General features: G+C 42.1%; 2 protein-coding genes and 1 long non-coding RNA gene across 4 annotated transcripts in view; 1 reads left to right on the top strand and 2 right to left on the bottom strand.

The window, feature by feature from the left end:
- Positions 1 to 9,990: 9,990 nt before the first annotated feature.
- LOC128073214 (uncharacterized) lies at positions 9,991 to 14,210 on the bottom strand. The gene is made up of 2 exons (XM_052667809.1): positions 11,163 to 14,210; positions 9,991 to 10,736 (listed from the first exon to the last, which is right to left on the bottom strand). The coding sequence occupies exon 1, from the start codon at positions 14,189 to 14,191 to the stop codon at positions 13,571 to 13,573; it is 621 nt and encodes a 206-aa protein (XP_052523769.1). The 5' UTR covers positions 14,192 to 14,210; the 3' UTR covers positions 9,991 to 10,736; positions 11,163 to 13,570.
- On the bottom strand, positions 9,991 to 14,657 carry LOC128073216 (uncharacterized). The gene is made up of 2 exons (XR_008202643.1): positions 14,490 to 14,657; positions 9,991 to 11,236 (listed from the first exon to the last, which is right to left on the bottom strand). It is a non-coding gene; the product is annotated as an uncharacterized LOC128073216 (long non-coding RNA).
- The window catches only part of WASL (WASP like actin nucleation promoting factor), a 49,808-nt gene continuing 36,115 nt past the window's right edge, over positions 14,203 to 27,895 (top strand). For both annotated transcript variants that reach the window (XM_052667795.1, XM_052667794.1), the window contains exon 1: positions 14,203 to 14,538. In XM_052667795.1, coding sequence (XP_052523755.1) covers positions 14,422 to 14,538 — 117 coding nt within the window. In that variant the 5' untranslated portion in view covers positions 14,203 to 14,421. The remainder of the gene's footprint in view (positions 14,539 to 27,895) is intronic.

Here is a 27,895-nt window from a genome sequence, read left to right as displayed (position 1 = left end):
CAAGATCTGGCATGCTATGTGGTCTTCTGTAGATTGGAATGGTGGGCAGGACCAAAACTCAGAGAGAAGAACATGGCCCTTGTGTTGTATCCACATGGAAAGAACAAGCAGAGCTCACAGGTGGAAATTCTGAGTCAGACCCAAGTCTCCTGCCCTGGCCCCAGGCAGGACAATCCCAGTATGGAAGCAGCTCCAGCCATTTTGTGTTCTCATTTTACCCCTTCCCTTCCCTTCTCTTCCCTTTCACTTCCCTTAACTTCCCTATCCTTTCTCTACCCTTTCCTTTTCTTTTCAATACCTTGAGTTCTTCCACTTTTAAAGGACTGATCAAACTTGTTAGAAACTCACTGAGGAGGTAAAAAAAAGAGAAGACTACGAAGGTTGTTGATGATTGAGTATTGTAGGCTGCCTGTACGGATTTAGTATGCAGATAGCTGTAGGGCTAATAGTAAATGTGTATTGCTTGGGCTCACTTACTTAAAGGCATGCCCATTATCACAATCATTTATCTCAACGGGATTATCACTCTACAGTACCACCAGTGGAGATGTCTAAACTGGTCACTAAGGCTCTTTTTCAATGCCTGAGGAGAAATAATTGCCTTTAGGGTGCAGTTCATAAAATACCAAATATCTGAAATAGATCAGTTGACTCATACCCTTGAAGTGCTTATTTCTCTTTGGTTATAAAGAGAACACGATGTGATTAGAGTAGACGCAGATAGCTCCTGGAGCAATTTGCATACAGTCAAATGAGTCCCACCCCTTGTGTCTAACTATCAAGATTTTTTGAGACCTGTGGATGATATTTAACTTAGTACTCCAAGTGACTTAATAAAAAATATCTTAAATATGGATTTCAAGAATCAGTTCTAAAGATTAAGACTGAATAAAGAGTAATTGAAATGGCTTAATATAGGACTATGCATGCTGCATCAAGAGGTTGGCATGATCCTTTGTGGTGAGCCTGTGAGAGGAACTGTATATTATAGCACCAGTTGGTTTTCATTCAGAGACTTTTTCATTTCTTGCCTTTGGTAAGTGTATGTACGAAGTGACATTAACTGTGTGCAAAGTAACAATAACTGCTCTATTTAATCACTGAAATAGTAGTTAACCCTCAGATATTTGTTGTTAATTGCAACTTCAATTTAAGTCCCAGAATAGAAGCTAGGCTGTAAAGCAAAACCTACCATGACAGCTTTTTCCTTCCAAAATCAGATAGTTCTACAAAGAATTGGTGTTTTCCTGTGTGAGAAAGGCTCAGAGACTGTTTCCTCATCAATGAGCAGATGGATGAATTTCTCAGTGCCCGTGGGACTCATCTCTTCCTTCTGACTCTGCCACAGGACTCAGAGGCCTAAGACCCTCATCCTGTCGTCACAGGTTCTGCTTCTCTTTCCTGATGGAGACAGGAGTCTGGCTGGATGCAGCTGGCACCCGCATGTTTCTGGATACAACTCTTGGATCTCCCCATTCTTGAAGGTTAAACTGCTAGGGACGTTATTCATACAGGTTATACTGCTAGGGGAATTGTTCATCTGGGCTTTATGCAGCTTTATGCTGCACTTCACCTTCATGGAGATTAGGTCTCCATTTCAGAAATGTTGACTCAAGAAATATCTGCAGGGATTTTTGGTGAGGTCTGTTTTCCTGAAGGTCTGCTTCCCATTATCTTCTCTTCAGAGGGGTCACTACAAGGCACTGAATGGATGCATGTTGTAAAATAAAGGCAGCATCTAATCAAGAACAAATATAAAGACATATCAAAAATTGAAATATATAAAAAGTTGTGAGAGCCAGATATTAACAAATGGCTCCTCAAAATGTTACTTAGCAAGGTAGAAATTAGCCACCTGTGAGTTTCATGAGATTAAGCAAGTCATAGTAAATGTGCATATTGAGAGCAACCCAGTTATTCAGACTCAGTGTGGAAAGACACCAGATTTTATGCAATAAATTCAGAACATCAATGAGAATCACAGTATAATTTGGGTAAGATGCACTGTCTGGAAGTTAAACGTCCAGTGTGCAAGGAAAGAACAATCCCTTCTCCAACACAAAGCTCTTGGCAAATATAGGACTTTGCCTAGGCTCCCTGGCTCTGCATTTGTAGGAAACATTTGAACAGACCAAAATAATTACAGAAATACTGCCTTAGGCAAAGCAGGAATCTGGCTGACCCTTTGGCCTGTTCTTCAGTCCGTCTCATTCAGGTGCTAGCCACACCATCCAGCTTTCCATCTCCTGCTGAGTTTCCGAGTAGAAAACAACACAGAGAGCAGAAGCTGTTCCTGTGGCTCCCCAGGCCCAACAGTGAGCATGGTGCAATTGGAACCTCCGCCTGAACCTCTCCTTGTGCCAGCTGCAGCCTGTGGTTGCAACTTCCAGAGAGCACAGAAAATCATTTCAACTTTAAAATTTGAAGAAAATTCAGAGTGAGACTGAAATGAGAGGTACTGTTGAGCGCTGAACCATAACATAGCTATTTGGGCATGCAAAACTATTCCCATACCACTCATTAGTAAAAATACAATATGAAGATAACACTGCAGATAAGATTACATACTGGAGAACCAGTCAGGTACTCGACGCATTTCAATTATCATAGGTCTACTGAATTCACCTTGCACCCACTACAGATCTATTTGATGTACTGTAAATGTTTACCATGGGAGGAGATTATATGCCGACTGCACTTTAGCAGCAGGATATTTTTTCCACATGATTTTAGATTCAAATCATCTTGCACGACTAGCAGCAACTTCAGAAATTCAGCAACTACAGAAATGTGAGAAAGCAAAGTTATTCAAAACTTTCTAAGAAAAAGCCATACCTCTCGGAAGTCCTATCTGTCCTCAGGCAATAATAGCAGACCCAGAGAGTACAGCTTCATTAGAAGTCCAGTTGGAATCTTAGTTCTGTAGAGGTTATCATGGCTGAATAACTTTAAGGTCTGCGTTGGATATGGGCAGATTCTGTTTCCAAATATTTTAAATCTCTCATTGCTTGCTCAGAAGCACGTGTTGAAATGCAATTCACTTATGTAGAACATTTATTGCTTTTTGATTGTTTGCTTGTCATAACTTTTGGCATAATTTTAGCTAGGCAGTTTCACTCAGTGCAGAGGAAGTTCAGCAAAACACAAACCTTGTGCTTTTCTTACTGACTGCGCCTTTGAGGTAGAAGGGAAAGTCAGAGCAGCCAACAACACATAGCAAGCAACCAGTGCTCTAAACTAACAGAGAAGGAATCACATGCAGAAATGGAAACTGTGAACAGAGTCATTATTGACTGTCGATATTAGAAAGTGTTCAATTAGGATACAGAATTCCATCAGCAGTATTTTCTAATGGTGGTAGAGCCTCAGTTAACTTTTCTTCCTGCTCTCCTCTCTCCTGATAGGTGCCCACAAGTACAGCTCACAGTCACCTTGAGATGCCCTCCCCCAGGCAGCTAACAATAGTGCCCCATCTGAGCAATCTAGAGGTCGTGATAATGGAAGGGTGAAAACAAAAAATGACTTCTTGTTCATGGGCAGCCATGGGCAGAAGGAGTGGAGCTTCATGATCACATAGCTGAATGCCTTGAGAGCTGCACTGAGAGTTGCCCACCACCAAGGTGTTCAGAGAGCTCACCAAGAGTCCAGCCCACACAATGCCCAGGGCACATACACAGTGTAGCAGAGCATCAGGACTTTGCTCCCAGATGGCTGGTGCTGGTGCTCAGCTCTCTGCTGCTCCAGCACCCTGTCTATCGCCTCCACGTCCCCCATTTTTTCAGCATTCCTCCTTTGAATCATTGCAACATCATCTGTGATCTCCCTAATTTTCCCCTCTGTGAGTTAGCTGAGTTGGATGGCTGGCCATTACATATGCCAAACTGTTATTTCTAAAATTGGAAAAAGCATTTTCCAATATATGTGCCTTATTTTTTTGTGACAAGACGGATGTCTGCATTTTTAAATCATTTTTAGTACATTTGCATTTTTCACTTATAAGTTAGCCAGAGGTTATAAGGGTATATATGGCCAAATTCTGCAGTTACGTGAGAGTAAACTCAGCATAAATCCAAATTTATAGCCACAGGAGATTTAGCAAATGTTAATGAATCCACAAAGTTAATTTAGAGGAAATGGTTTTTCTAACTTTTGTATGTTTAAAATCAACACCAGGCAGTATTGTGATAGATATATTAGCATTTTACTGATACTCTTATTTCAAATGAAGCTTGCAAGAAAAGTATCTTGCTCAAAAGGGATATCAAAAAAAACCAAACACCAGTTTTTACTGATGTAACAGTTGCTCTATTCCCATGGGCAAACACCATGCAGATAATTGCTGCTGGCTGGTGGGTTCTGTACCATTAGATATCCTGTCTTTCTGATGAGATGCTGGAAGTCCTAGCCTAGCAATCCCTAGCCTTATTCCATTTGCACAGCTACATGGATTCTCTACCAGCTGTCCTCTGAGATACTGCAGCTTACTGCCCCCACAGCCAGTGAAAGAAATCTGCCCTTCAGCATTTACAGAAGTGTATTGTTTAATAGGATTACATTTAAATTTCTATAAAGGTTGTCAATCCAACGCTTATGACTCACAGTGGAAAATTCCTCTGAGAAAGACTTCATTTAACCATTGACCTGCAGATTCAGAGTGTGAGCAGAGCACTAAAGAGAGGCTATAATTTTTTTAAGCTAACCTGGCTGCAACAGTCTTCTTTACCTTTTACGAAATGCAGTAGAGATTGTCTGTTATTGGAAAGTGCTAAATAGAATGAAAAAACTTTTTGTCAAGTACTGTTAGATGTATTTTGTCATCCTTTTTCTATTCAGAGCAGTTTTACCACTGCAGACTAAACAAAGACTTAAATTAATATTGGGCAGACTTGTTTAGTAGCTACTGTCCACTGCTCTCCAACAGACACCAAATCATTTATTACTTTTATACAACTTAAGTTGGGGGATTGTGAATTCATCCAGTGACTGCTTTTATTATTACTTCTTAGATGCCTGCAAAACTCATAAGAACAGAAAATGTAAAGAGATTTTCTGAATTACTGAGTCCCATCCTACGGTGTTAAAGGCAACTCTATAGAATCCCTTTGATAAATGTCTCGAGCTCCAGGTAAAAGGTGGTTTCCTTCTTTTGCACCCACTTAACCCTGCTGGAGAAATGGTACAGACTGTCCTCACAATTAGGAATCTATACATTTTTGTCTACATGTTTTCAGTATTAATTTCTAAACATTTTCGTTTGAACCAATGCTGCCTTTTCTTTCAAGAAGGCATTTTTTCCCTGAGATATTTCTCATAAAATCTGTCATCTAATATACAAGGATACAGTCAGTGTGCATCATTTAATAATTACATGTATCCATAGGATAGATACATGAGTATATCACTCCAAAAGTAATGCCTCCTATTTATATCCATGGAAACTACAACAGCTACAAAGAGTATGATAAGACTATTTGATAGAGCACATTCTCAGCTACAAAATTCATCTTCTTGAAAATGGGCAGACAGAATCATATGCATTATTTCCAGTCAGGTACATTAAGGCCTTTACAAGTGTAATAACACCTGCCTGGCTTTAGCAGCAATCTCTCCCTTTGAAGTCCACACGGCTTGCATTTGCCTACCCAAGTCTCCATGCTGATAGTTCTGCACCATGCTTGCTTTCCTCAGCTGAGACACTTAACCACAGCACTTCTTCCTACCAAATTTCATCTCGCTCCTATAACTCATCCTCAAAGCCAAGGTGTTCTTTCTTCTGATGTTCAGATTATCCTCATCCAGGAAGACAATAAATAATAGATAAAGATAGCTCATGTTGCAAAATTAAACAGGCTTCAGGTTATGGATTGCAGCACTTCTGCAATAAAACACAGGTGATTATAGAGATTTTGGCAAACATTCCATATATATTCAAGAACAATACTAAAAACTGAATGTATCACCATTTTGTCAAAAACATTTTTCAGTGTAAGTATGAATTGATTTTGTCTTTTCTTTTGAAGGTTTACAGTTCATGCATTTATTCCAGTCAGTCTACTTTATACCTTAGGCAACTAGCTAACAAGGGATTAGCATGAAAGACACCTCCATAAACAGATCTGTGCAATGCACTCTTTCAACCCTGACCTTGCATGCAAATGCAGCCGGAGAAGGAAGCACAGACACAGTGCAGCAGCCAAACACACACCTGCTTCGGACACTGCGACTCAGGAATACTTGGTTAGACATTATGGGTGATAGAGCACCACAAAACTGACCCAACTGAGTTATGCTGTAGTTGTAACCACAAACCTAGAAAAGAAAGTGTTCTTATTTCTTATGATTATACACTGGAATCCAGCTGGCATTCACAAGCAGGAAAATGTAGTGACTAAAGGCTGCCTTCTTCTCTCACACTTAGGGTAGGATTTCTCATATTTTCTAGTTTTGAGACAATTTAGAAATGATCACTGTAGCTAACAGAAATCAAAACAAAAGCCAACTGCAATGTGGTATTATTAAAAATGATACTGACTTACTCCTTCTAATTTGAACAAATGACTTTTTACCACAGTTAAAAAGAACTTAGTTGCTAGCGAGTTGAGAGCAAAATTAAACCCCTCTGAAACAAACACTGTGCAGGCTATGCTTATGGAAAATCATTCTCACAGTAATCAGCTGTACATGCTGACACACTTGTTCTTTTCTGGTTGCCTAGTTGTCTACCAACCTCCCCTGGCTCCATGCCATGACCTCTGTGAAAGAGCTGCTACAGCAGTAGCAAGTATTTTCCCAGAAAGCCTCATTAGCTGCACTGTGGCTTCTAGCTCTCAAATAGTTCTTGGCCTTATTGCAATTATTGTGAAAGTGTTTTAAATGAACATACTTGGTTGCATTTTTAAATTGATACAAGAGAATTTGAGGCCAAGAAACCTGACTGGGCAGAACAGGTCAGTATTGCATGTTATGCAGTTTGAACAAACACTGAAAAGTAAGTCCAAAGTTACAACTTCTAACACATGCAGTTCCAGCCTTCTTAAAATCCACAAGAAATATCTCATCAGATGAAAAATTACAGGTCTGAAACAGACAGATATTTTTTAACAAAATTGAAAGTTGGCTTGAAGCACTGTGGCGCCTACAAAAAGTGGTACATACGTATCTTTCAAAACGCACTTGTTGCAAACAAATATAGAAAAAAAATTCAATTAAAGGAACTTAAATGAATGTCTCTATTTCAGTTTATAGCCGACAGAGTCAGCATTTATCCACGCTGGTTAGTTTTAGGAGGCAAGATGCAGATGTTCCCCTCAAAGTTTAATGCTTCCTCCCTTGACACAGCCTTTGAGTTCTCGTAGGTATTTGAGAGGCACCAGACCAAGGCAGGGATTCAGGCACTGCTGTGCAACAGACACAGCAATATTTTAGTTAGTACTCATGAAAAGAAAAGAATGAGTAGTTCTCATCAAACAAACTAGTAACTTCTGCTCCTTTGCAAGGAGCATGACTTTGTTGGCAAGCATGAATAAAGTGGCAGATATTCATGTGATACGCTGATACCGTGTTTATGTACCATCTTAAAATAGCATGGAAAGAGTTCTTAATTGAATGAAACAATAGGGTAGACAGAAGAATACCAATCAGAGTAACTTGTCTGCATATGCTAAATGTGCTAGATATTCCTTAGTTGTTATAGAAATTTGATTAGCTTTACTTACCAGGATGCATTCAAACATAAAGATTTTTAGACTTTTTACTGCTGTGGTGAAAAACTAGGCAGACTGCAGGTTGTCTTACAGGTTCATCATATACATAAGCAACAGTCAATTGCGTATAGTTTTGAAAAACAATTTGATGGTTTTCATTCTTCTTCTCATGACAGTTTGCTATACTTTCTGTTTCATCTTGCTTATATACTGTTAAGATTCTCTGTCTGTTAAGTGTGTTCTCTTTTTCCTCTAAAAACCATTTGGGTCACCACGCCAGAGGCTGTAGTTGGCCTGAAGCTGACATAAATAATCTTGAATAAAAAAATCAGGCTGATCAAGATATACATATTCTGTTTTGCTTTATGAGGTCGAGCAACAAGCCTTCAAAAATGATCATATGCAAAGACTGCTGCTCTTTTCCCCTTCCCTTCCCTACCTTTCCCTTCCCTTCCCTTTCTTTTCTTCTCTTCTTTTCTTCTCTTCTCTTCTTCTCTTCTCTTCTTCTCTGCATTTGCATTAACTAGCAAAACCACACAGATGATTAGAGAAGCTGTAACACATAAGAGACAGTTTGAAGCAGCAGTGAAACCCTAGGTCTGAATCTTTCCATTAGAGGAAGGCTGATCCTTGATGGGATCTGGCTCTTTGATTCTTTGACCTTACTGGAGGGCAGCAGAAGATTAACACAGCATCTGGTTTTATAAGGCCCAATACAACACCATAAGGATCCAAGGTAAAGTTCATGCCTATTCTGTAGGGCTGTTCAGTACAGGATACAGAATTAAAGGAATTAAAATTGAAAAGCTGCAACAAGCAAATAAATCATCCACCAGGATACAAATTGCAACTGTTGTTGAGTTGCATTGCATATTTGAACAGTCGTTCAGTGACATACCGGGTGCAGAACACTGATCTCAAGCTAGCTATCAGAGGGCAAGTATGAACATATTTAGCACTGTCAGTGCCAGTTAAAAGGATGGATTTCAAATGTAGGCTTGTTCTACCCTCAGCTCAGTAAGCTCAGTAAGGATGAGTCTTCCTGATCACAGCCATGCTGGTCAGGGTGGAAGGTCAGTCACGCTGCAAACAAGCTGACATTTCAAAGGCAGACCAAGATTTCTGTTGTTAAAGAAATGTACAGCATGACTGTACAACAGTAAGGAAAAAAAGATTTTCCTTTTTTTTTTTTTTTTTTGACTGTTGAAGTTCTTGAACTGTACAGAGGCTGGTTAATGGCTGGAAAGAGATTTCATTACCATGAATTTAAAAGCTACCAGGAAACTTAGAGGAAAGAATGAAAGTTCTTTTTAATACCTGCAAATAAATCAAAATTAACTGCAGTACTCCATTCATGTTTATTGTTGGGTATAAAATTCAGGACGCATCTCTTCTAAGGTATAAGCCAAGCAAGAAGAGTTAAGAGTTTCAACAAACCCTGTGGCATACTATTTTGAAGATGAGCTATGATGATAGCTAGGCTGGGGAAGTGAAAATGTTTTCTTCTAATTTTCAGAGAAGCCACAGAACTGTTCCACTGTTTCTGCAGACAATCATCAATATACTTGCATAACCAAGAGGTATTAAAAGGAAAAAGAAGACGCCTCATGTTCTACTTTGGTCCTTCTACACAGTCCTGAAAAGGACAGCAATACTTTCCTATCTTTCAGGCCATTAAGGAACTGTAGATAAGCTCAGGAACTGTAAATGATTTCAAAGTTTTGTTGTTGTTGTTGGGTTTTTTGTGTTTTTTTTTTGTTTGTTTTTTTAATCAGTATTGAGACCAATATATTCAAAATAAAATTCTACATCCAAAGCAAAATCAATAATATATTTTGCTGAGCAAAACAGGAGAGTACAAATTACTTTCCTTCATCCTTAAGTAAATAATTTATTGCTGAAAAAAAGGTCTAGAGAAGATACAAGAAACAAGGACTCAAGTAACAGGCACAACAAGTGGAGAAAAAGTTCTAGCTGACACACACGTCTGCATTCGTGCAAGAAATGAAAGAACATATTGTCCTACTGCATGGGTTCTCAGGCTTCAGTCTGCTCACTCTAGCGGCAAGGATCTCTTCTGCTGGCTGGCCCTTAAATGGAGGATTCTTCTACTGACACAACAGTTTCACATTTACAGTGAGTTAGCAGAAGCTTTACTAATCAAAATCAAACTTAATTGTCAACTTTCAAACTCAACTGTCGACTTCGCAACATCTGTGGCTGCTTCATGTCCTTCTGTGACTGAAAATTATAGGATATACATTCAAGATAGAGAAAAAAGACATGATAGAATTCAGATCCTCTTTATTCCAGGCTGTTACCCACCTGAAACAAATGATATAAAATCTCAGAGAAAAATGATACACAGTGACTGGACCTGAAACGACCTGTAACCTGATGATCCAGTTCCCTTCAGAGCAGGCTAGGATTCCTGAATGCTTCTTGGTTCAGTATATAGACAGTAGAAGTGAAGGAACATCTTCTGAGTAAAATAGCTAATATGCTATTTGTCACTGATTCAGTAACAATTTAAGCCCAATTCTCTTAAGGGAGGTGTACGTAGAAAAAAATAATGTGGCTTATTGAAAAAGAGAACTTGTATCTTCACAGTTCAAACACCATTTTCAACCACAATGCGACTTCTCTTTTTTTGGTGACCACAAGTGGTTTCGCAGTAAATGGATTAGTGATTTCTACAGGCCCATCCAGAAAGCGTGCTGAGGGAAAGGAGCCTTTCCTTTTTTTTTTGGTCTGTTCTTCTGCCACCCTGTTGACACGCTCCCTGAGTGTGGTGACACTAATTATACATTCACAATTGTGATCTCCCCCAGCCATGTTTATGTGGTTGTTGCAGTGATGTTTGTGCCTGTTTCATACTGTTTCACTTGCCACTGAATATGAGATTGAAGATAGAAGTTAGTTAGGATTTATTTTTCATTTTTAAATTTCATTTCCCTTTAATCTTCAAGTTCTTCACGTGTAATCAAACTGTCGCTTCATCTTTTGGAGAATAAGAGTACCACACTGTATGACCTGAGGAAAAAAATAAAGATTTGAGAAACACAGTGCTGCAAAAACAAACAAACAAACAAACAAACCATACATAAATCCTCGGAGAACTGACTGCATTCAGACAATTCAGAAATTAAAAAAAAAACAACTCTGAAATACACTGCAATTTGTGGCTCTAGGGAAAGAAACAGAAACTCTTCCTTACCTTTTTTACTTCATTTTCAATTGCAGAACATTCTTCCTGAAATTGGGTTAATATTTAAGCTCTGAAACTCAAAGTGTGTATTTTAGACTAGTTATGGAATTCAATTTTCAGCTTGCAAAAAATTAATGAGAATTGTAAAAGTCTACATTTAAAGATAAACTTCAGAGTGACAAAATTTTTGTAAAAGATAAGTCTGCCAAGGATCATAAAATCTGTTTACTAAATACATCTATATTACAAACCTGTAAAATCATGACACTTGTTTATATTGATATTAGTATGTCACTTCCAACATACTTGTTATGAACTGGCATCACTGGGGAATAGAAAAATACAAATTAATAGCTGCTTCCCACAAGTTCAGAGGCATCACAAGTGGGCAACACAGTTTGAAGCTTCCCACTACAGTAGGAAATTCAGAGGAAAGCTGAGGATAAACAAAGAGCAATTTCTCTAAGAGAGGTCAGAAAGAGCATTGCAATTTCTTCAAAATATAGTCAGATAATTCTGCTTGGTGGCTTTGCTTAACAGAATTTTGCTTGAAATTGGATGTTTTATGCAGGAATAGCAGCTTTTTGCTGATATTAATGCAAATGTAAATACTAAAGGCACAAATCTATTTTTCTTTAGGTCCCTCATACTCATCATCACATACTGATATTTCCATTTCACCTCAGGACTCACTGCTCTGCTGTGATACAAAAACAGAAACAGCTTTTGCATAATTAATGAAACACAGGATCTGAAAATAGTCTTTTTTTCTTCCCTTTCCTGTCTACCCCATTAAAAAAGCAAGCAAAACCCAAACAATAGTGCCTGAAAGTTGAAGGCCCTTGAGAATAACTACAGGCTAGCAGGTGTCAGAAGAACAGCATGAAGCAAAAAGCATCACAACTAAAATCAGGACTCTGTTTGAATGGAAGGATCTACACAGTGAGGAACAAGAAGTCAAAGTTACCAGAAATGAGGAAAAGAGCAATGAATGCAGTGGGGCACAGACATGAGGAGAGTACCAGCATTTACTGGTGAAAAGTGGATTACATTTTTAGCTATTTAGACTGTAACCACCAAGACAGGTACTTACAATTCCTTGAAACAGGCGCTGGCTATAAAATAATTGTTATGCAAGGGGAAAAAAGTGCCTTGTAAAGTGCTTCCATGTGTTTTATCTCTTTACATATATCTTCAACAAACGGAATGCTGCCAATATTCCTTAGCAAAAATATTTCCCCTTCTACTGAAATATGCACATACTTACACAGTAAAGAAATGAAGACTTAGGAGCCTATGACTGATAAAAGTACTTCAAAAGTATTGATTCCTACTGTTTACTTCCCTTTACAGTAAAGACCCATGCCACTTCTGTGAAACCTTCATGCTGAGGAGTCCTGTATACGCATACACACACAGACACACACACATATATATATATTTTTTTTTTTCCTGAAAGATTCGGATTTTCCACTACTCATTCTTCCTCATGTTTTCAGACATAGTTAGAAGCTCCTTTAAGTATGGGAAAAGGGTCTATAAGCAGAAGGGGCTGCAATCTGTTTCTGCCAGACCTTTTGGAGATATGAAGAGAAGTCAACAGAGCTTCATACAAAGATTTGTGTTCGCAGGTTTTCCCTTGGTGCTTCTCTAGTTTCCTTCCTCCTGTGCTACTTCAGTTCTTTTAATACAAAGCATATCACCATGGGGGGTGTTGCCTTGTCTTCCAGATGGACAATTGATTTATCAGAGGAGGTAAACCCAATGTATCACAGAATTGTAGCTGTAGGAAAGGACCTCTGGGGATCACCAAGTCCAACCCTCTGCTAAAGTAAGTTCCCTCACATTTATATGATACTTCCCATGTTCCACTTTTGCCTATTGCCCCTTGTCCAGTTTCTGCAAAACACTGAAAAAAAGTTTCATCCATTTGACTCCCACACTTCAGATATTTATAAACAGTGATGAGATCCCCTCTCCGTCTTCTCTGGGCTGAATAGTTCCCTGTCATTCAACCTTTCCTCATATGGGAGATGCTCCAGGCTCTTCCTCATTTTCTCTCTTCAGAAGTTCCCTGTCATTCTTGAACTGAGGAGCCCAGAACTGAAAACAATACTCCAGATCTGGCCTTACCAGGGCAGAGAGAGAGGATCACCTTCTTTGACCTGCTGGCCACGCTCTTTTTAATGCACCCCAGAATCCTACTGGTATTCAACTTTGTCCTCAAGAAGCATGAGCACTTCTTCCACACAGCCAATGCCAGCCTAGTCACACAGCACCTGAGGTCAGTGTCTTTGAGCTTTGAATGCCTTCAGCCTCCATCTATGGATGGAGCTGGATACCGACATGTGAAGCAGGAGTGAAGCAGGGCAAGAGCTGTGCTGCCAACAGGCACTGCCTGTACGCGGTATTTCTTCCCAGCAGCTTCACCTGGGAGCTCGCAGTTCCCATTACTGCTTGCACGGCAGTGCGATGGCTGACACCCACTGCTCCCCCCCCGCCCCCCCGTGATTGTGTAAAGAGGGAATTGCTTCTGCACAGCAAGAACGCATCATTAACTCCCAACGTAACACAGCGTGCGGTAACGCAATTGATAATTTGCATGGTGAACCACAAGAAGAGACATTCCCCTTCCAATGTCAAAAGGTCACTAAGGTTTTTAAGTTACAAGTTGGACCACGCTTGACTCAAAACTGGACAGCAGCTCAGCTCCCGAGGTGCCGCACAGCATGGAGCCGGGCCGCTCGCTGTGCTGTCGAACTTCACTTAACACAAATGGCGTTTCCTGACTGCTCTTAGCACAGACCTCCTCACTCCCCAAGCGAACGCACCGCGGCCCCGTCCGTGCTTTCAGACCCGGGGCTGAGAGCTTTGCAGCAGCGAGGGGCCCGGCCAACTGTCCCCGCAGCCTCGGGAGCACCGCAACGCTCCGCGCCCCTTCCTCATTCCTCGCTCCTTCCTCCTCCGCCCGCCGCACTCCCCGCCCCGCAGCAGCCGCCGGGCCGGCCGGGCAGGTACTGAGGGCAGGGCAGGGCAAGGCAGGGCGGAACGCTCCGCGCCAGCTGGCGGGCGAGGAGGGGCGGGAGCGGAAGGCGGCGGCGGCCCGCACGGCGCATGGTCGTGGCGGCGGCGCGCTCCCTCTCTCTCTCTCTCTCACGGCCTCCCCTCTGGCTGCCGCGCGCTGTGGTCTCGCCCGCCCCCGCTGCCATGTTGGATTGTGCGGCCGCCGGAGCCGGGCCGAAGTTGGAAGTTTAGTGCCTCTCGGAGGGGCGGGCGCCATCGGCTGCGGGCGCCGGGGCTGCCTCCTGCCCGGCGCTGCCTCCTGCCCAGCGCCCCCCCTGCGGGCCGCTCTCCGGGCCCCCCTACCCCTCCGCCTCCCTCCTTCCCCGGCCCCGAGAGGGAGGCTCCGCGATGCGGCTGCTGTGAGCGAGGCCACAGCGGAGGAGGAGGAGGAGGAGTAGGGGGCCGCGGGCTCCAACGGTCGCAGGGCAGCGCCGTGCCGGCCCGGCCATGAGCGGCGCCCCGCAGCAGCCCCCGCAGCCGCGGCGGGTCACCAACGTCGGCTCGCTGCTGCTCACCCCGCAGGAGAACGAGAGCCTCTTCAGCTTCCTCGGCAAGAAATGCGTGGTGAGTGCCTGCCGAGCCGTGCCGAGCCGAGGGGCGGCGGCGCTGCCCGGCCCCGGTCCTTCCCAGCGGCCCAGCTCTCCTCCCCCCCCGCCCCGTTCCCTCCCTGCCCCGTTCGCGGCTCTCGCCCGGAAGTTTGTCCGGCCCTGCTCGCTGCCCGGAGGGGGCTCGGCGGCGGGGCCCGGCCGCTGCCCGGAGCGTAGGGGGGACGCGATGAATGGCGGCGGGACCGCCCGCGCGAACCCTCGGCCCGGCCTCGCCTCTCCCCGCGGAGAGCCGCTTGGGCCGGGGCTGCGGGCGCTGTGAAGAGCTGAGCTCCGCGGGGGAGCTGGCCGGGGGTCTGGAGGCTCGGCGCGGCCCCGGCTGAACCTGCGGCACGACAGAGCGGTGGAAGGCCCGTGTCCGCGCCGGGCCTGCCCTGCTCCGTACTTGGCCCGGAGGGCAGGTCCGTGTGCTCAGGTGCTGCACCTCCGGCTCTCGGCTCAAAAATAAGGCAACGCGGCAATTTAAGGAGAACAAGCTTCTGGTGAACGCGTTCCCCAAGTATGTCGCCGAGTTCTGCGTTTTTAGATTACCCTCTTGCAGTTCAGTGTAGAGTTGTACTCATCTGTGTTTTAAAAACGGCGACAGAAACTGCCTTTAAAAGTTAGCTCCATGTCTTAGGAGAAATGCAGCTTATCTTAAACTTTCTTTTCAGTATTTTTGAATAAATGCTCCTCTTTTATTTTCCTTTTTTTTCAAATGGCCACTTGAAGCCACTCAGAACTGTCACCTGAACGTCTTCCAATGCTTTGTGTGCAGTGCTGGGTTACTAATGCCGGGTACCTGACGTCCTGCTGTCATGCAGTGACGGTTTGTCATAAGCGTGAGCTTGTGCCTTGAAGTAGGACAGCAAGGCAGTCTCAATGGTTCTGCATAACTCTGGACTTTGAGATGGTGTTGTTGATCAAACCAACTCCTGCAGGAAAGCAGGAGATGCAGTAACTGAGCAGGAAGTAGGCGATGTTGACATTGGGTGAGTTAAATAGGATGCTGTCATAGTAATTACACTGGAATGGGTCAAAAGATGTGATCGTGAAACACGTCAAGAGGAGACTTTTTGTAAAGTAATAAATCTGCAAGAAATCTGTAATCAAGCTATTTTTCAGGCACGCATTTCACATGTTCGATTCCTTTGCCAAAAAAAAAAAAAAGAAAAAAAAAAGAAACTAAATTAAAAAAGCACATGAAATTGTGTGAGTTTTTCTACAAGTCCGATTTTCTTGTCAAGGGAACACGTTATGTTCAGCTCTAACACTCACCTACTCACATTCTCAACTTTTCTGCGTAAATACCACTTAAGGCAGACTTTAGAGACAAATATCTGTATAGTATCTGGGTGATGTGATTTGTGGCGGGTTGATAGCTTTATAGATGTGTCTCGCTTCATGTTTTTCCTGAATTTATGCATTCTTAAGGTTTTCACTGAATTTTGGATGCCATTTCAGTCAAAGATTTCCCAATTGTCCCAGCCACTTCCCTTTTGACCCCTGCCCTGTGTAGTCTCCAGGTTAAGCATAGGCTCATGTTGTAGTTCATCTCTGCTGTATCCCTGAGGGCTCAAGTCCAAAAGCTCCAGAGATAAACCAGACACGTTGGACTGAGCCAAAAAGGTGGCAGTTTGGAAACTGATTCATGAACAAATCTAGCATTTCTGTTGCAAGGGTGGCAGCCTCTATCAGAAGAGTGGAATGGGCACCTGGGGATGGTCACCACCTCTGCTATCCAGTTTGAATCCGAAATGTCAGATCAGAGCCTAAGTGCACTCCTGGCACTGTTGACCTTCCAGCTTGACTGTAACTCAGTGTTAGCATGCTGTGCTGATGAATGCCCTCTTGCTGTAATATGCATGATATTTGATCTCTTAATATCCATGCTTGAATTATTCATTAGCGAAACTTAATAAATGGTAGGGGAAGAAAAATCTTGCGAGTTTCTTAGGATGCTACAAGTTTGCTTTCAGACAGACTGGTCTGGCTGTGTTCTCAGACTGCTGCAAGTGGTGCATGGGTTTGATGCTGTGCGTGATGTTTCTGTCATCCCAGTATCACTTCAGGTTATGTTTTATATAACCTTACGTTTATGTTGTTGAGTGCCAGAGGAGCAGTTGAGACATGAGACTATGATCCTAGATACTCTTTTTATAGTAATAACTTGTGATGCTCTTGTGGAGGGCATAGTGCTGTAAACAGGCTTGGGGGTCTTGGTTAAGAAAGCACGTGGCTTTGTGGACCTGATCTACTTCAGCAGACCTGCCTTTGGTTGTCTTGGACTGGTTACAAGGCAGCTACATTGAGATTGCACTACTCAGATTTTTATTCTGGGGAAAAGCAATTTAATTCATCATACTGATTGACTGTTCACAACCTATGAAATTCAGTATTGACATAATTTCAATGACACCTTAAGTCATTATGACTGATAGATGTGATACAAGTGGGTGAAGAGCCATAATTGTGTTTGTGTTGGTGGGGCTGATACCTTTATACTGGTACTCTGAGAATCTCATTGTTTAGTAGTCAAATCCATGTAAAGGTTACTGATCTTGGCTTTATTATTATTATTATTATTTTGCTGAGGTATAAAATGCTTGTCTGAGTTGGTAAGCAGATGCACTATCTTTGAAAGCCTAATTTGTCAGGGGCTAAAACAAGCCATTGACTTACAGTTAAAGCTGTAGCTAATTTAGTTTAAATACTAAGCCAAGTGTAGAACTGCTTACAGTAGGTGTCAAGCAGGTAGCCAGCCAGGACTTTCATTGCTGCATGGGTACATGAAAAGCATTTAACTAATTTTCATTCAGGCACGTGACGTTTGTTATCTGTCAGGTGTGAAGTTTACTCCCTTTAGTAGTTCTTTATCTTATTTGTACCATAATGTAAAATTAAGTCTGTGTAAACTTATCCTAATCAGAGCTATGAGATTCTTGTATATATTATTAGAATATTTTAATAGCTATGCTAAGCTTGTATGATTTTGCTGAATTTGCTTTAGTTTTGACCTAAGGAATATGTTTAAGGATAAAATAGTAGGTGTCCAATTAATTCTTTCTAATAAAGACGACATTTCATTAATTTGCATGATTAATAGTGATTAGTAACATCACTGATGTAGAATTACTTTTTCTGCAGAAACGGTTTTATGCTTTTTAGAGACCTCAGGAAAGAAAAAAAACACATGGCAATTGTGTAGTTGATAGCACTGGAAGTGGTCGATGGAGTCTGGATATCTTATAGTGCTTAGGAGTGGGACTGAACACTCGGATAAGAAAGCAAGGCTAGGGATAGCTAGTTGCTAAGATCTTTCTGTAGTTAATGTGGTAAACAGGAACTGGTAAAGAATGCAGAAAGTGAAGTGACACAACAGTAAACCAAGAGAACTATTTTGGCTGCTTTTAAAATGCATGTGACCAGAATGAGATTGTATGTCAGAGCCAAAGGACAAGTTTCTGTAATGCTCCAGATTAAACAATTAAAGCGTAAATGGAAGTTTTAGTTCTTGATTGATAAGAATTAGATTTCTCCAAGAAGGGACTTGTAAGATTACTTGTGCTTATGATAACATGAACTAAGACTTGCCAGCAGACTACAGGTCGGAGTAATTGGAGGCCTCGTGTGTCAGAGAAGTATTGGGGCTCTGTCACTTTGAGTTTATGCTGCAGGCTGCACGTCTGTGAGGGTAGCAGAAAAGCTGAGGCTGTAGTTTGAAAAGGCGTTATCTCTTGAAGAGATGGGAGGAAGTTAATCATCTGTTTAGATGTGCTGATGGCTTCATGTTTGCGTCTGGTCTTAAGCGAGATGCGGAAGGAGAATACAGAGGGAAAGGGGTAGGGTCCTGTGAAACACAAGATGTTGAGTTGAGCCTGAATTTCTGTGTGTCGGTCCTATTCTATCCAAAACCATGCAACTTTTTCAGATGCCTCATTAGTATCTACTGTAGTCATATCCCTAAGCAGCGTCTCAGGGCTAACCTGAGAATTACACTGATTTTTAACTGTTCCCTCTGAACCAAATTTGGACCTACAAAAGTGATTTTCACAGGATTGGGTCAGGTGGGACTTTTCAGAGCAAGTCAGTGTCCTCAAACTGCCTCCTTATATCTGCAGCAGAGGTGTTTTATCATTAAGTGTTTCTCAATCTTATTTTCCTTACAGCCTGCTATTAAACAAGGGTAGTGAACTATGTAGTAATTTACTTGTGGCTGAGAAATGTTTTGAGACTACACGTGAATGCTGTACAAGATGTTGTGTCTTATTTCTGAATGTATTTGAGGGAAAGAACCAGTTCATGAAAGATAAAGTTGAGTTCAGGATAAGAGAAATTCCTGTGTTTGTGTTCCACAGTTGTCAGTGGCTATCACTGGCTCTTACCTAAACTCAAGAAAGTAATTTACAGTTATGATCTGAATTTGTCTGTTTGGCTGTAGGCACTATAAATGTCTGTTAACTCATGGTAAACACCAAATATTAGGTGTCTTGATGTGTAAAGTGAGTCCTACTTTGTTAGGAACTGTTTGTAAGCATAAAGGAGGAAATCTAGTAAGATTTGACTGGAGTAAACCTCAATCCATTAATGCTTCAGAACTCTTGCATTCTCTTCTGAACTACTTTGTAAACCTTTTACCTTTCACAGGTAGTTGAGTCCCAGAAGCCTCCATGATTACTCAGCTGGTCACAGATACCAGGCATGCTGCTGATAATGTGCTCTGGAATCCTGTAGGACCCAGGCACAACAGGATGGGAGCAATTTGTAGTCACAAGCAGTTGTGTTGTAACTTAGCTGCACTTTGCAGCTAAGAATCAGGTGGAAGAATTTGGATGAACACTCATGAGATGTTTTGACTACCGGATTTCCACCAAGATGGCTGAATACTGCTTGTTTAGGAGAACGCCCGAGAATGAGGTAGCTCTTAGAAGATAAGACTGAATTTATTATTTCATGCAGATATGTAAATTGGAAGACTACTTTGTTGCTCCTTGAATGATGAATTTGTGATTTCTCTGCTTTATCTGATCATAAATATTGATTTGAATCTTCTCATTTTAGAGTGTTTCCTCTGGGACTCTTCTGGAATTTTCAGGAGTCTAACATAAGCTGCCTAACATAGGCAGAGTGTATAAAGTCCTAAAAAAATCTCTTGTCAGGATTGAATTAGTATTCCTGGAGGCTGTTTGGACTTGAGATTTCAAACTTCCTTTAGTGGAGTTCTGGTAATTCCCTGTCTTTTGTAGGCCTTCTCATGACCTTTATTGCTTGGCCGTTGGTGTCTCCACAAACTGCAGGAATTAAGAGTTTGTTTGCCACTGTTATTGCTGGTTGGCAGCAGGCACTGGTAGCTCAGCATTGAGGTGCTGAAGTGGTTTGCATCTGACGAATGATTGTCACTGAGAAACCTTGTAGTAGTTCAGTAACCAGAAGGACAAAGGGCTTTGGTTTTGTGTTGATCTATAGGCAGAGCTGCCTGCAGCAGAGATAGTTTGGGTGAGCTTTTCAGTGTTTTATTTGAGAATGTTTGCAATTCACTTAAAAGAGTGTGTTAAGATTTGTAGTGTCCTCTCTTCCAGAGAGCATGTTTCGTAGACTTGTCTCTTGAGGAATCTCTGCAGTACAGAAATAAGACATGGTATAGTGCAGAGCACTCGTGATTTCGTGACCTAATACCTAGATAATACAAAGGATGTAGCAGAAATGTGCCGTGAGCACTAGACAGAGTGCTTATTAGTTGGTCAGGGTAGGATTTCCTCAAGAACGGTTGGCATTGTGTTGCTTGTGCACAGAGGGTTTTTCTTGGATGACCAGTTTTTCCTTGTAACAGTAAATCATACAAAGTGGATTTAGGGGAATTTGACGTGTATCTTCATGGGTGGTTTTAAACGGGAGCACTATCAGATGCTGTAGAGATGGTTTTGTTTCTCAATATTATTGTGGGTGTGCTGCCACACTAAATTCTGTGGCTTCCAGACATGTTGTTTATGCCTGGGTAACCAATAAAATGGGCAGAATAGCTATACAGTTACCTTCCTGAACTTTCCCAGCTACGTTCTAAAACTCTCAAGTGGGCTGTGATCTTTGTGTGACAGGAGCAGAAGGGCCAAGTGGAGAAAGATGTAATGCAGACAGTCGTGGAGATGCTTTTACAGAGATCTGCTCCCTTTCTTAATTCTTCAAATTCAGTTGGTACTTTCATCTACCTTTGAGTTAAAGGTAGGTAATTTCTGATACCTCTTCATGTTTATGCAGTGCATCACACTTTAGGGATCTCAGATTAGAATTCCGATGTTGAACTTCTTCCATAACGATATCTTCTTAACAAAACTTCTTACAAATTACTCAGTTCCTGTAGACTTAATGTTCAGAGGAGATCGTTGCTGGCAGAGGAACAGCTGCTGCTCCTTGACTCCATGACATGCTGACAGATCTGCAGATTTCAGCTCACCTTAGGCACTTGCATTCATACATGCATCCACATGTTGGTGAAGTGGTTTAATCAGCTATCTTTAAAATCCTTATTCCTGGCAGCTTTTTTTTCTTTTTAACTTTTCTGAGGAAGTGTTAATGGGTTTTCCAGTTCTCCATTGTGACTAGTTTAAAGCTGAAAGATCACACTGAGGCTTGCTAATCAAGGTCATAAGCGTTTTCATTTCTGTAAGATTTCACACACTATTTTCCCCTTCAGAACTTTATGTGTAATTCAGAATTCCCCTGCGTTCATCTCATTTCCCTTCAAAGTGAATGTGTTATTTTGCCTTTTTCTCCCCTTTTCTAATTTGCCACTGTGCAGCATAAGAGCAGTATAGTCATACAGGAGCCTATTTGTGCTCATTAAGCGTGTTTTATATGCTGAGGGTGCTGTGCCTGCAGTATGAGTAACACCAACCTACTGAAAGAAAATACAGTTTTCTGCTCTTCAAACTGCTAAGAAGACTGTATTTCATTATCTGAACTCTTAGCTGTGGAAGGATAACTGTTGCCTCTGAGTTTGCCAACACTTGAAAAATACATTTGCTTCTAATGTCTAATGATGATGGCTTTCCCAAAGTTACCCAAGACAATTGGGAATATTTACAAGAAAGGTTAAGTTAAAATATGAATTCCTAAATTACATACTTTGAATATTAAGTAACGAAACCTAATACTTATCTTTCTGTCTAGCAAGAATATTTGAGTATGGGAATTCATCCCTAAATAGTAAATGCTTGAAGTGACTGCCAAGAGATTTATTTATCCATATGTGATACATGGATAAGAAAAGAACAGAGTACTAATTTGTGTATTAGTATCTTTCTAAGGAATAAAGAAAAGTGTAAAATGCTTTATAACTTAAGACTACTTTTGTTGTAACATGTGCTACCAATGGCCTTCTTAAAGTATATTTTTCTTGGAGGAAATCGAACTCTGTTAAGATTTTTATATAGCAGATAATTGTGGAGTTGTTAATGATACTTGGGACATCGATGTGATGGCTGTTGCTCTTGTAAGCTCTGTTCTGCTGGTTTGTTTCAGTGTCCTGTGACTTTTGTCCCCTGAATTTGGTATGTTTGCATCAGGGTCTCCTTCCATTCCCTCATTACAACATTCCTATCTTTAATAAGATTTCTGCCCTTCTGTACCAGCAGGAAGATTTCTTCCCTGTTTCCTCTTTTTCCTTGGCACCTCAGGTGCTTTGTGAGAGTAGCCCTTTCTCCCTCCAGCCCCTGTATCCAGAATGTGCACAAAGGCATCCCAATGAAAAGGAGAGTGTTTCTTCCTCACTGTTCTTCCCTTCACTCCCTTATCATTTTGTTCTTTATTGCACAACTACTTTGTTCTTGCTGATGAACTGGTTGTCTCATCTGGCATGTAGCCCAAGCCATACCCAGTGCTGGGCTGGACAGTTTGTATTCTCCTAGCTCAGCAGAGCGTTGCATGGGGAGAGGAGGCAGTCGATGCTAACCAGCTGTTCTCTGCTACTTGTGTACAATGCACTTCAGCCTGAGATGTGCCCATTAGACATTTTTCCTCCTATTTCTCGTTACTGGCCCAAAGTCATTGTTAGCATTACTGTAGAAAAGAGAACTTTTGGGTGAGAGAAGCAAAAGCAAAACCTAAGTGTGATATTCCTCAGGCTTGTACTACCCCACCCTCCACTGCTGTTTCTCCAGGGAGGGCCAAGCTCTCCAGTTCCGACGCTGCTGTATTAGGAAACTGAATGCTGGAAGATACGGCTTTAGCAACTCTCTACACACTCAGATTTGAAACCACAGAATTGCTTAGTGCTGCTCTGAGTGGACTCTCAGTTATTTCCTGCTCCCCTACCATGTGACAGCTCTCCCTGAGCACAGCTAAGATGTGGTCATTCTTTGTAAGTAGACATTTTTCTCTCTTACTCCCCCTCAGTCAGCCAAAGCAAACAGAAACATCACTTGGCTTATGACTCCAAATATACACAAAGGCCTCCAAGTATACTCGTCTCTGTAAAACTGTATTTGATTTTTGTGGTTCTCAGACAAGAGAAGGGAAAACGAACATCCTGTGGTAGCGTGTTCTATGCAGTGCTGCAGCCAAGGGCTTCTGCATGTGTCTGTGAAGGAAGAAGCTGTAGTTTCTAATACATTAAATGTAGAGTTGGTGTTCCTTTGTTTGTCTTTAGTTATCAGCATCTCAGGTATGAAACTTGTATGACTAGGTACACAGGATGATTAGTAGCTTTTAAATATATATTTTTTTGAAACAGTTAACTGCCAGGTTACTAAAAACTTACAGGTTTGGTGCTTAATTTTATGCAGCTTTTTATCAACCAGTATTTTTTGGCCACACAATGTTATTGTCATTTGTATCTTTCATAAAGAAGTTGACTGTGTTGCACTGTAAGTTGTTTTCAGTTTGGGTAGCTGGCACTTTAAATTTAAAACCAAATAAGGTTTTAAAGTATTATCACAATTGAAAATGCTTGTAATTTTTAATCTCTAGAACTCAGGAGTGATTCAACAAACCATTTGTCCTTAAAAAAAAAAAAAAAAAGTTGAGAGATTTGTTATATTCAAGTGCCAGTATTTACATACTCGAGAGACTTGCAGCTTCTGACTGCAAACATGCTGTCCTTCTTGCCTTAGTTCAAAGCTGTACAAGGTGCAACCCACCTAGATGCATTTCAGTTGTTTGATGAGTTTTATGCTGAATGTTTCTTTGTTTCCCTAAGTTATGGAGCTTTCACTTCATCTTTTTATGTCATTTAGGAGTGCTTTAATTCTTCATTGAGACATTTCCTTAACAGATTATTGGAATATCAGTGCCCCTCTGCTGCCTGTAGACAATATATCTGGTCTGTTCCTCTGCCCTCTATTTATAGCATGTATAGGTGAGGTGTGATTATTGAACAAATGTTCCAGCTGTGGCCTCAGACTTGACCCAGTATAAGTACAGCGTGCATCCCTCACACTGGCCATATGTATGGTACGTGGTCCATACTTTTTTTATCCCTGGGAGCCAGAACTGGCAAGCTCAGATGTGAGATATCCATACAGGATGTGTAGGAGCTTTGTGCAAGCAAAATGCATCCTGTCCTTTCCCTCACCTCTGGTCTGTCAGTCAGCTTTTATTGATGCTAACAAAACCTAAGTAGGGCAGTAACATAAACTCAGGCACTGTCCTGTGATTGTCTGTTGTGTTTAATTTGTTGGCATGCTTCCTGGCATAGATTTAGTAATGCTACCTAGTGCGCACCCAAATTAATGAGCTTGGTTTAGGAATGGAATGGTGGTGTAAACACAGATTCTAATAGGTGGTATGCATAGAGCAATCTGTGCCTAAATTGCATTGTGTTGGGAGTAGCGGGAGTTCATCTGTACAGAGGTGAATTTTGCTCTACCATCTGCCATCAGATCCAGAAAGTATCTCTGATCCTAGTTGGTGCAAATTCCAGAAGCCACCAGGAGGCAAAAGCAGTGGTGATCAGGAGAATTTAATGTCATGTCAGTTCTAGCACTTTTATTAACATTGTATTGTAATGGCCAGCTCTGCTGCTCTTGTAACTGTCCTGCTTTGACATCAAGTCAGAGTACTGTGAGCAACAAAATTCAATCTTCTCTTTGCTCTCTGAAACTGCGTTTAGAAACCTGAGAAAATGCAGGTGGCTGGAAGTTTCCAGCAGGTGAAAGCTTGCCTTTGCATGTAGCAACCGACTGCTGTAGCAGTATCAAGTGCATCGGACATACTGTGAACACAAGGTCCTAAGGCTCCTGATCCTGTTCTCTGATTTCAGGGAGGAAAAAAATAAATATTTTGCTTCTTGTAACAAGATCTGTCTAACTTGTAGCTGTTCTGTAGACTACACTAGGTACAGCAGGGATGACCGTAAGGGCTGCTGCATTTCACTACTTTTTCAATGTACTTCTTGATTACAGAGCACAGGCTTATCAAGAAAACATTCCCAAAAATTTCTTTTCGGGGCTTTAAATTAGATTTCATGGAAGAAGGGGTTGTTTCAGATGAGTTTCACTGTCACTCTAGGAAGCAGTGGAGAGAAACCTCAGATTTCTTCCAAAGGTTTTTGGGAGGACTTCTCCAAGAAAGTAAAGCATCTGAAAAAAACATTTGAAGTACCTCTAAACCAATAGCTGGAGAAATGGGAAACCATGACACAGTCGTCACGCTCGCAGGCTTTCATCTTGATGGGGGGTTTCAACCACCCAGATATCTGCTAGGAAAACAAAATGGTGAGATGCAAGCAGTTCAGGAGACTCTTTGAGTCAACTGGTAACAAATTTCTGATTTGGGTATTGGACAGACCCATCAGAGTTGAAGCATTACTGGAACCAGAGCTTACCAAAGCCAAAGAGATCGTAAAAGTGGCAGCCTGGGCTGCAGCAACCATATCGTGCTTGAGTTTGTGATCTTGAGGAACACAGGGCTGGCAAAGAGTGGAGTCAGAATTTCAGGCTGTTTAAGGAGTTGTTGGATGAGATCCCTTAGAAAACTGTCCTTAGAGACAGTGGAGCAGAACAGGGCTGGCAGCATTTTAAAGATGCCTTTCTGAGAGTAAAGTGTTCTCCATCCCCTAGAATAAGAAATCAGGCAGGTGAGGCAGCAAATCAGCATGGCTGATCAAGCAGGGGAAAAGAAGGGTAAGTATAAGCAGTGGAACCGGGGGTGGGTTTCCTGGGAAGAATATAGAGGTGCTATGTGGATGTGAAGGGTTGGACTCAGGAAAGCCAAGGTGCAGATGGAATTGAATTGGGGAGGGATGTGAAAAACAACAGGAAGGGATTCTTAAGATACAGTGGACAGAAGAGATCGAAGAGGCAAAGGAGAGTATACCCCCTCTGATAAATGAAAAGGGAGAACTGGTCTCGCCAGACGTGGAAATGCTTAATGAGTTCTTTACCTTGATCTTCATCTTCAGTCAGGGAACAACAGGTTGGTGAGCCTCACATCCGTGCCTGGTAAGATCATAGGGTGGATCCTACTGGAAAAGATGGTTAGATACATGCGAGATGAGGAGGTGATCAGAGACAACCAACACAGCTTCACCAAGAGCAGGTTGTGCCTGACCAGGCTGGTGGCCTATGGTGGAGCGACGACATTGGTGAACAAAGGAAGGACAAATGATGTTGTTTGCCTCAGTTTGTGCAAGGCCTTTGAAGTGGTCCCATGCCACATCCTTATCTCTGAATTGGAGAGATATGAATTCAAAGGTTGTACTTGGATGGTCATAGCAAAAGGGTTGTTGTCATCAGCTGTATGTCCAAGTGGAGGCTGGTCATGAGTTGTGTCCCCCAGGGATCTGTCTTGAGACTGGTGCTCTTCAACATTATTGTTGTCAATAATGTAGACAGTGGGATTGAGCGTACCCTCAGAAAGTTTGCTCTTGACACAACAGAAGGATCAGGGCAATGCCAGGTATGCGTACAGGATGGGAGAAGAACTTACGAGCAGTCCTGCAGAGAAAGACTTGGAGGTCCTGGTGAATGAAAAGCTGGATGTGAGCTACCAATGTGTTCTGAAGCCTGTCGAGAGTATGCTGGGTTGCATCAAAGGAAGGGTGGCCAGCAGGGTGAGAAAGGTTCCCCTCTGCTCTGCCCTTTGAGTACTGTGTCCAAGCCTAGGGCCCCTAGTACAGGAGGGATGCAGAGCAGTTGTAGCAGGTCCAGAAGAGAGTCACAGAAATGATCAGAGGGCTGGAGCACTGTGAGGGTAGATGGAGGGAGCTGGGCTTGTTCAGCTTAGAGAAGAGTAGGCTCTGGGGGACCTCATTGTGGCCTTCCAGTACTTGAAGGAAGCTTATAAGCAAAAGGCAGACTAAGTTTTTACACAGTCTGACTGACGGCAGGAGAGGAAGGGGGAAGGGCTTTAAACTAAAGCAGGGAAAACTTAGATGTTAGGAAGAAATTTTGTGCTCGAATCATGGTGAGGCTGGAACGGGCTGCCCGGGGAGGTTGTGTGTGCCCCATCTTTGGAGAGCATTTCAGGCCAGGTTGGATGGGATCCTGGGCAGCCTGATGTAGTGGTTGGCAGCTCTTCTTATGGCAGGGAAGTTGGAACTAAGTGATCTTTAAGGTCCCTTCCAACCTAATCCATTCCATGATTTTCTGATATGTATAGTTATAAGTAATTCAAGAGGAAAGTTCCATGTGTCTTCAGAGACTCTGGAGATCTGTACTGAGGTCTCCTGAAATCACTATTGTGGCTGCATTTTAAATAGTTCCTGCAGTTTTCTGGAACTTACTCTCTACTTGAGATCCAGAGACTGCTAGGGAAGAAAGTAGCATCATTAATGACAGCTAAATCATTGCATGCTGTCTGTTTTTGTGTTCCACCTTAATCTTTTGGTTCTGAGAGGGTTGTGAATGTGTGTATGGCTTCTATATCCAATAAGTCTGATGTTAGATAACTTAAAGCTGAAGCACCTAAACGCTGGTAGTTTTTCTCTGCTGTCCTGTGATTCCTGTGGTTGCTCTTTCCTTCTCTCCCCTCACTTCCATCCCCCATCCCCAACCCAGTGCTTGCTGTTACGTACGTGCTGGCAGGCGCCAGATCCCTGGTGATGCTTGGTGCTGTACAGGCAGTTCTGCAGCAGCAGGCCATCTTTGCTTCAGAGTGCAAGGGAGGCAATAACCCATCATTTAGAAGCTGAATGCTTTTTGTCTTTATGTTACAGTGCTGACTTGCGTGTCAATTCTGGCTGCAATAATTGCTGTAGAAATTAAATGTGCAGGTATTGGTACAACGCCATTGTTGCATCTCACTAGAAATAATTTCTCCATAGTCACTGCATACACAGATGCATACACACTGCATACACAGGCAGACACAGATGCAGGTCAGAAATAGCAAAAGGTATTCTG

This window comes from Tympanuchus pallidicinctus, unplaced genomic scaffold (genome assembly GCF_026119805.1).
Source record: "Tympanuchus pallidicinctus isolate F22 unplaced genomic scaffold, pur_lepc_1.0 scaffold8, whole genome shotgun sequence".
NCBI lineage: Eukaryota > Metazoa > Chordata > Aves > Galliformes > Phasianidae > Tympanuchus > Tympanuchus pallidicinctus.
Note: the sequence above shows the minus strand (reverse complement) of the source record. Positions and strands in the feature narration are given on the sequence as shown.

What these genes read in the sequence shown, in the direction of transcription:
- LOC128073214 (XM_052667809.1), bottom strand. Translation starts at nt 14,191, where the DNA reads ATGGCGCCCGCCCCTCCGAGAGGCACTAAACTTCCAACTTCGGCCCGG.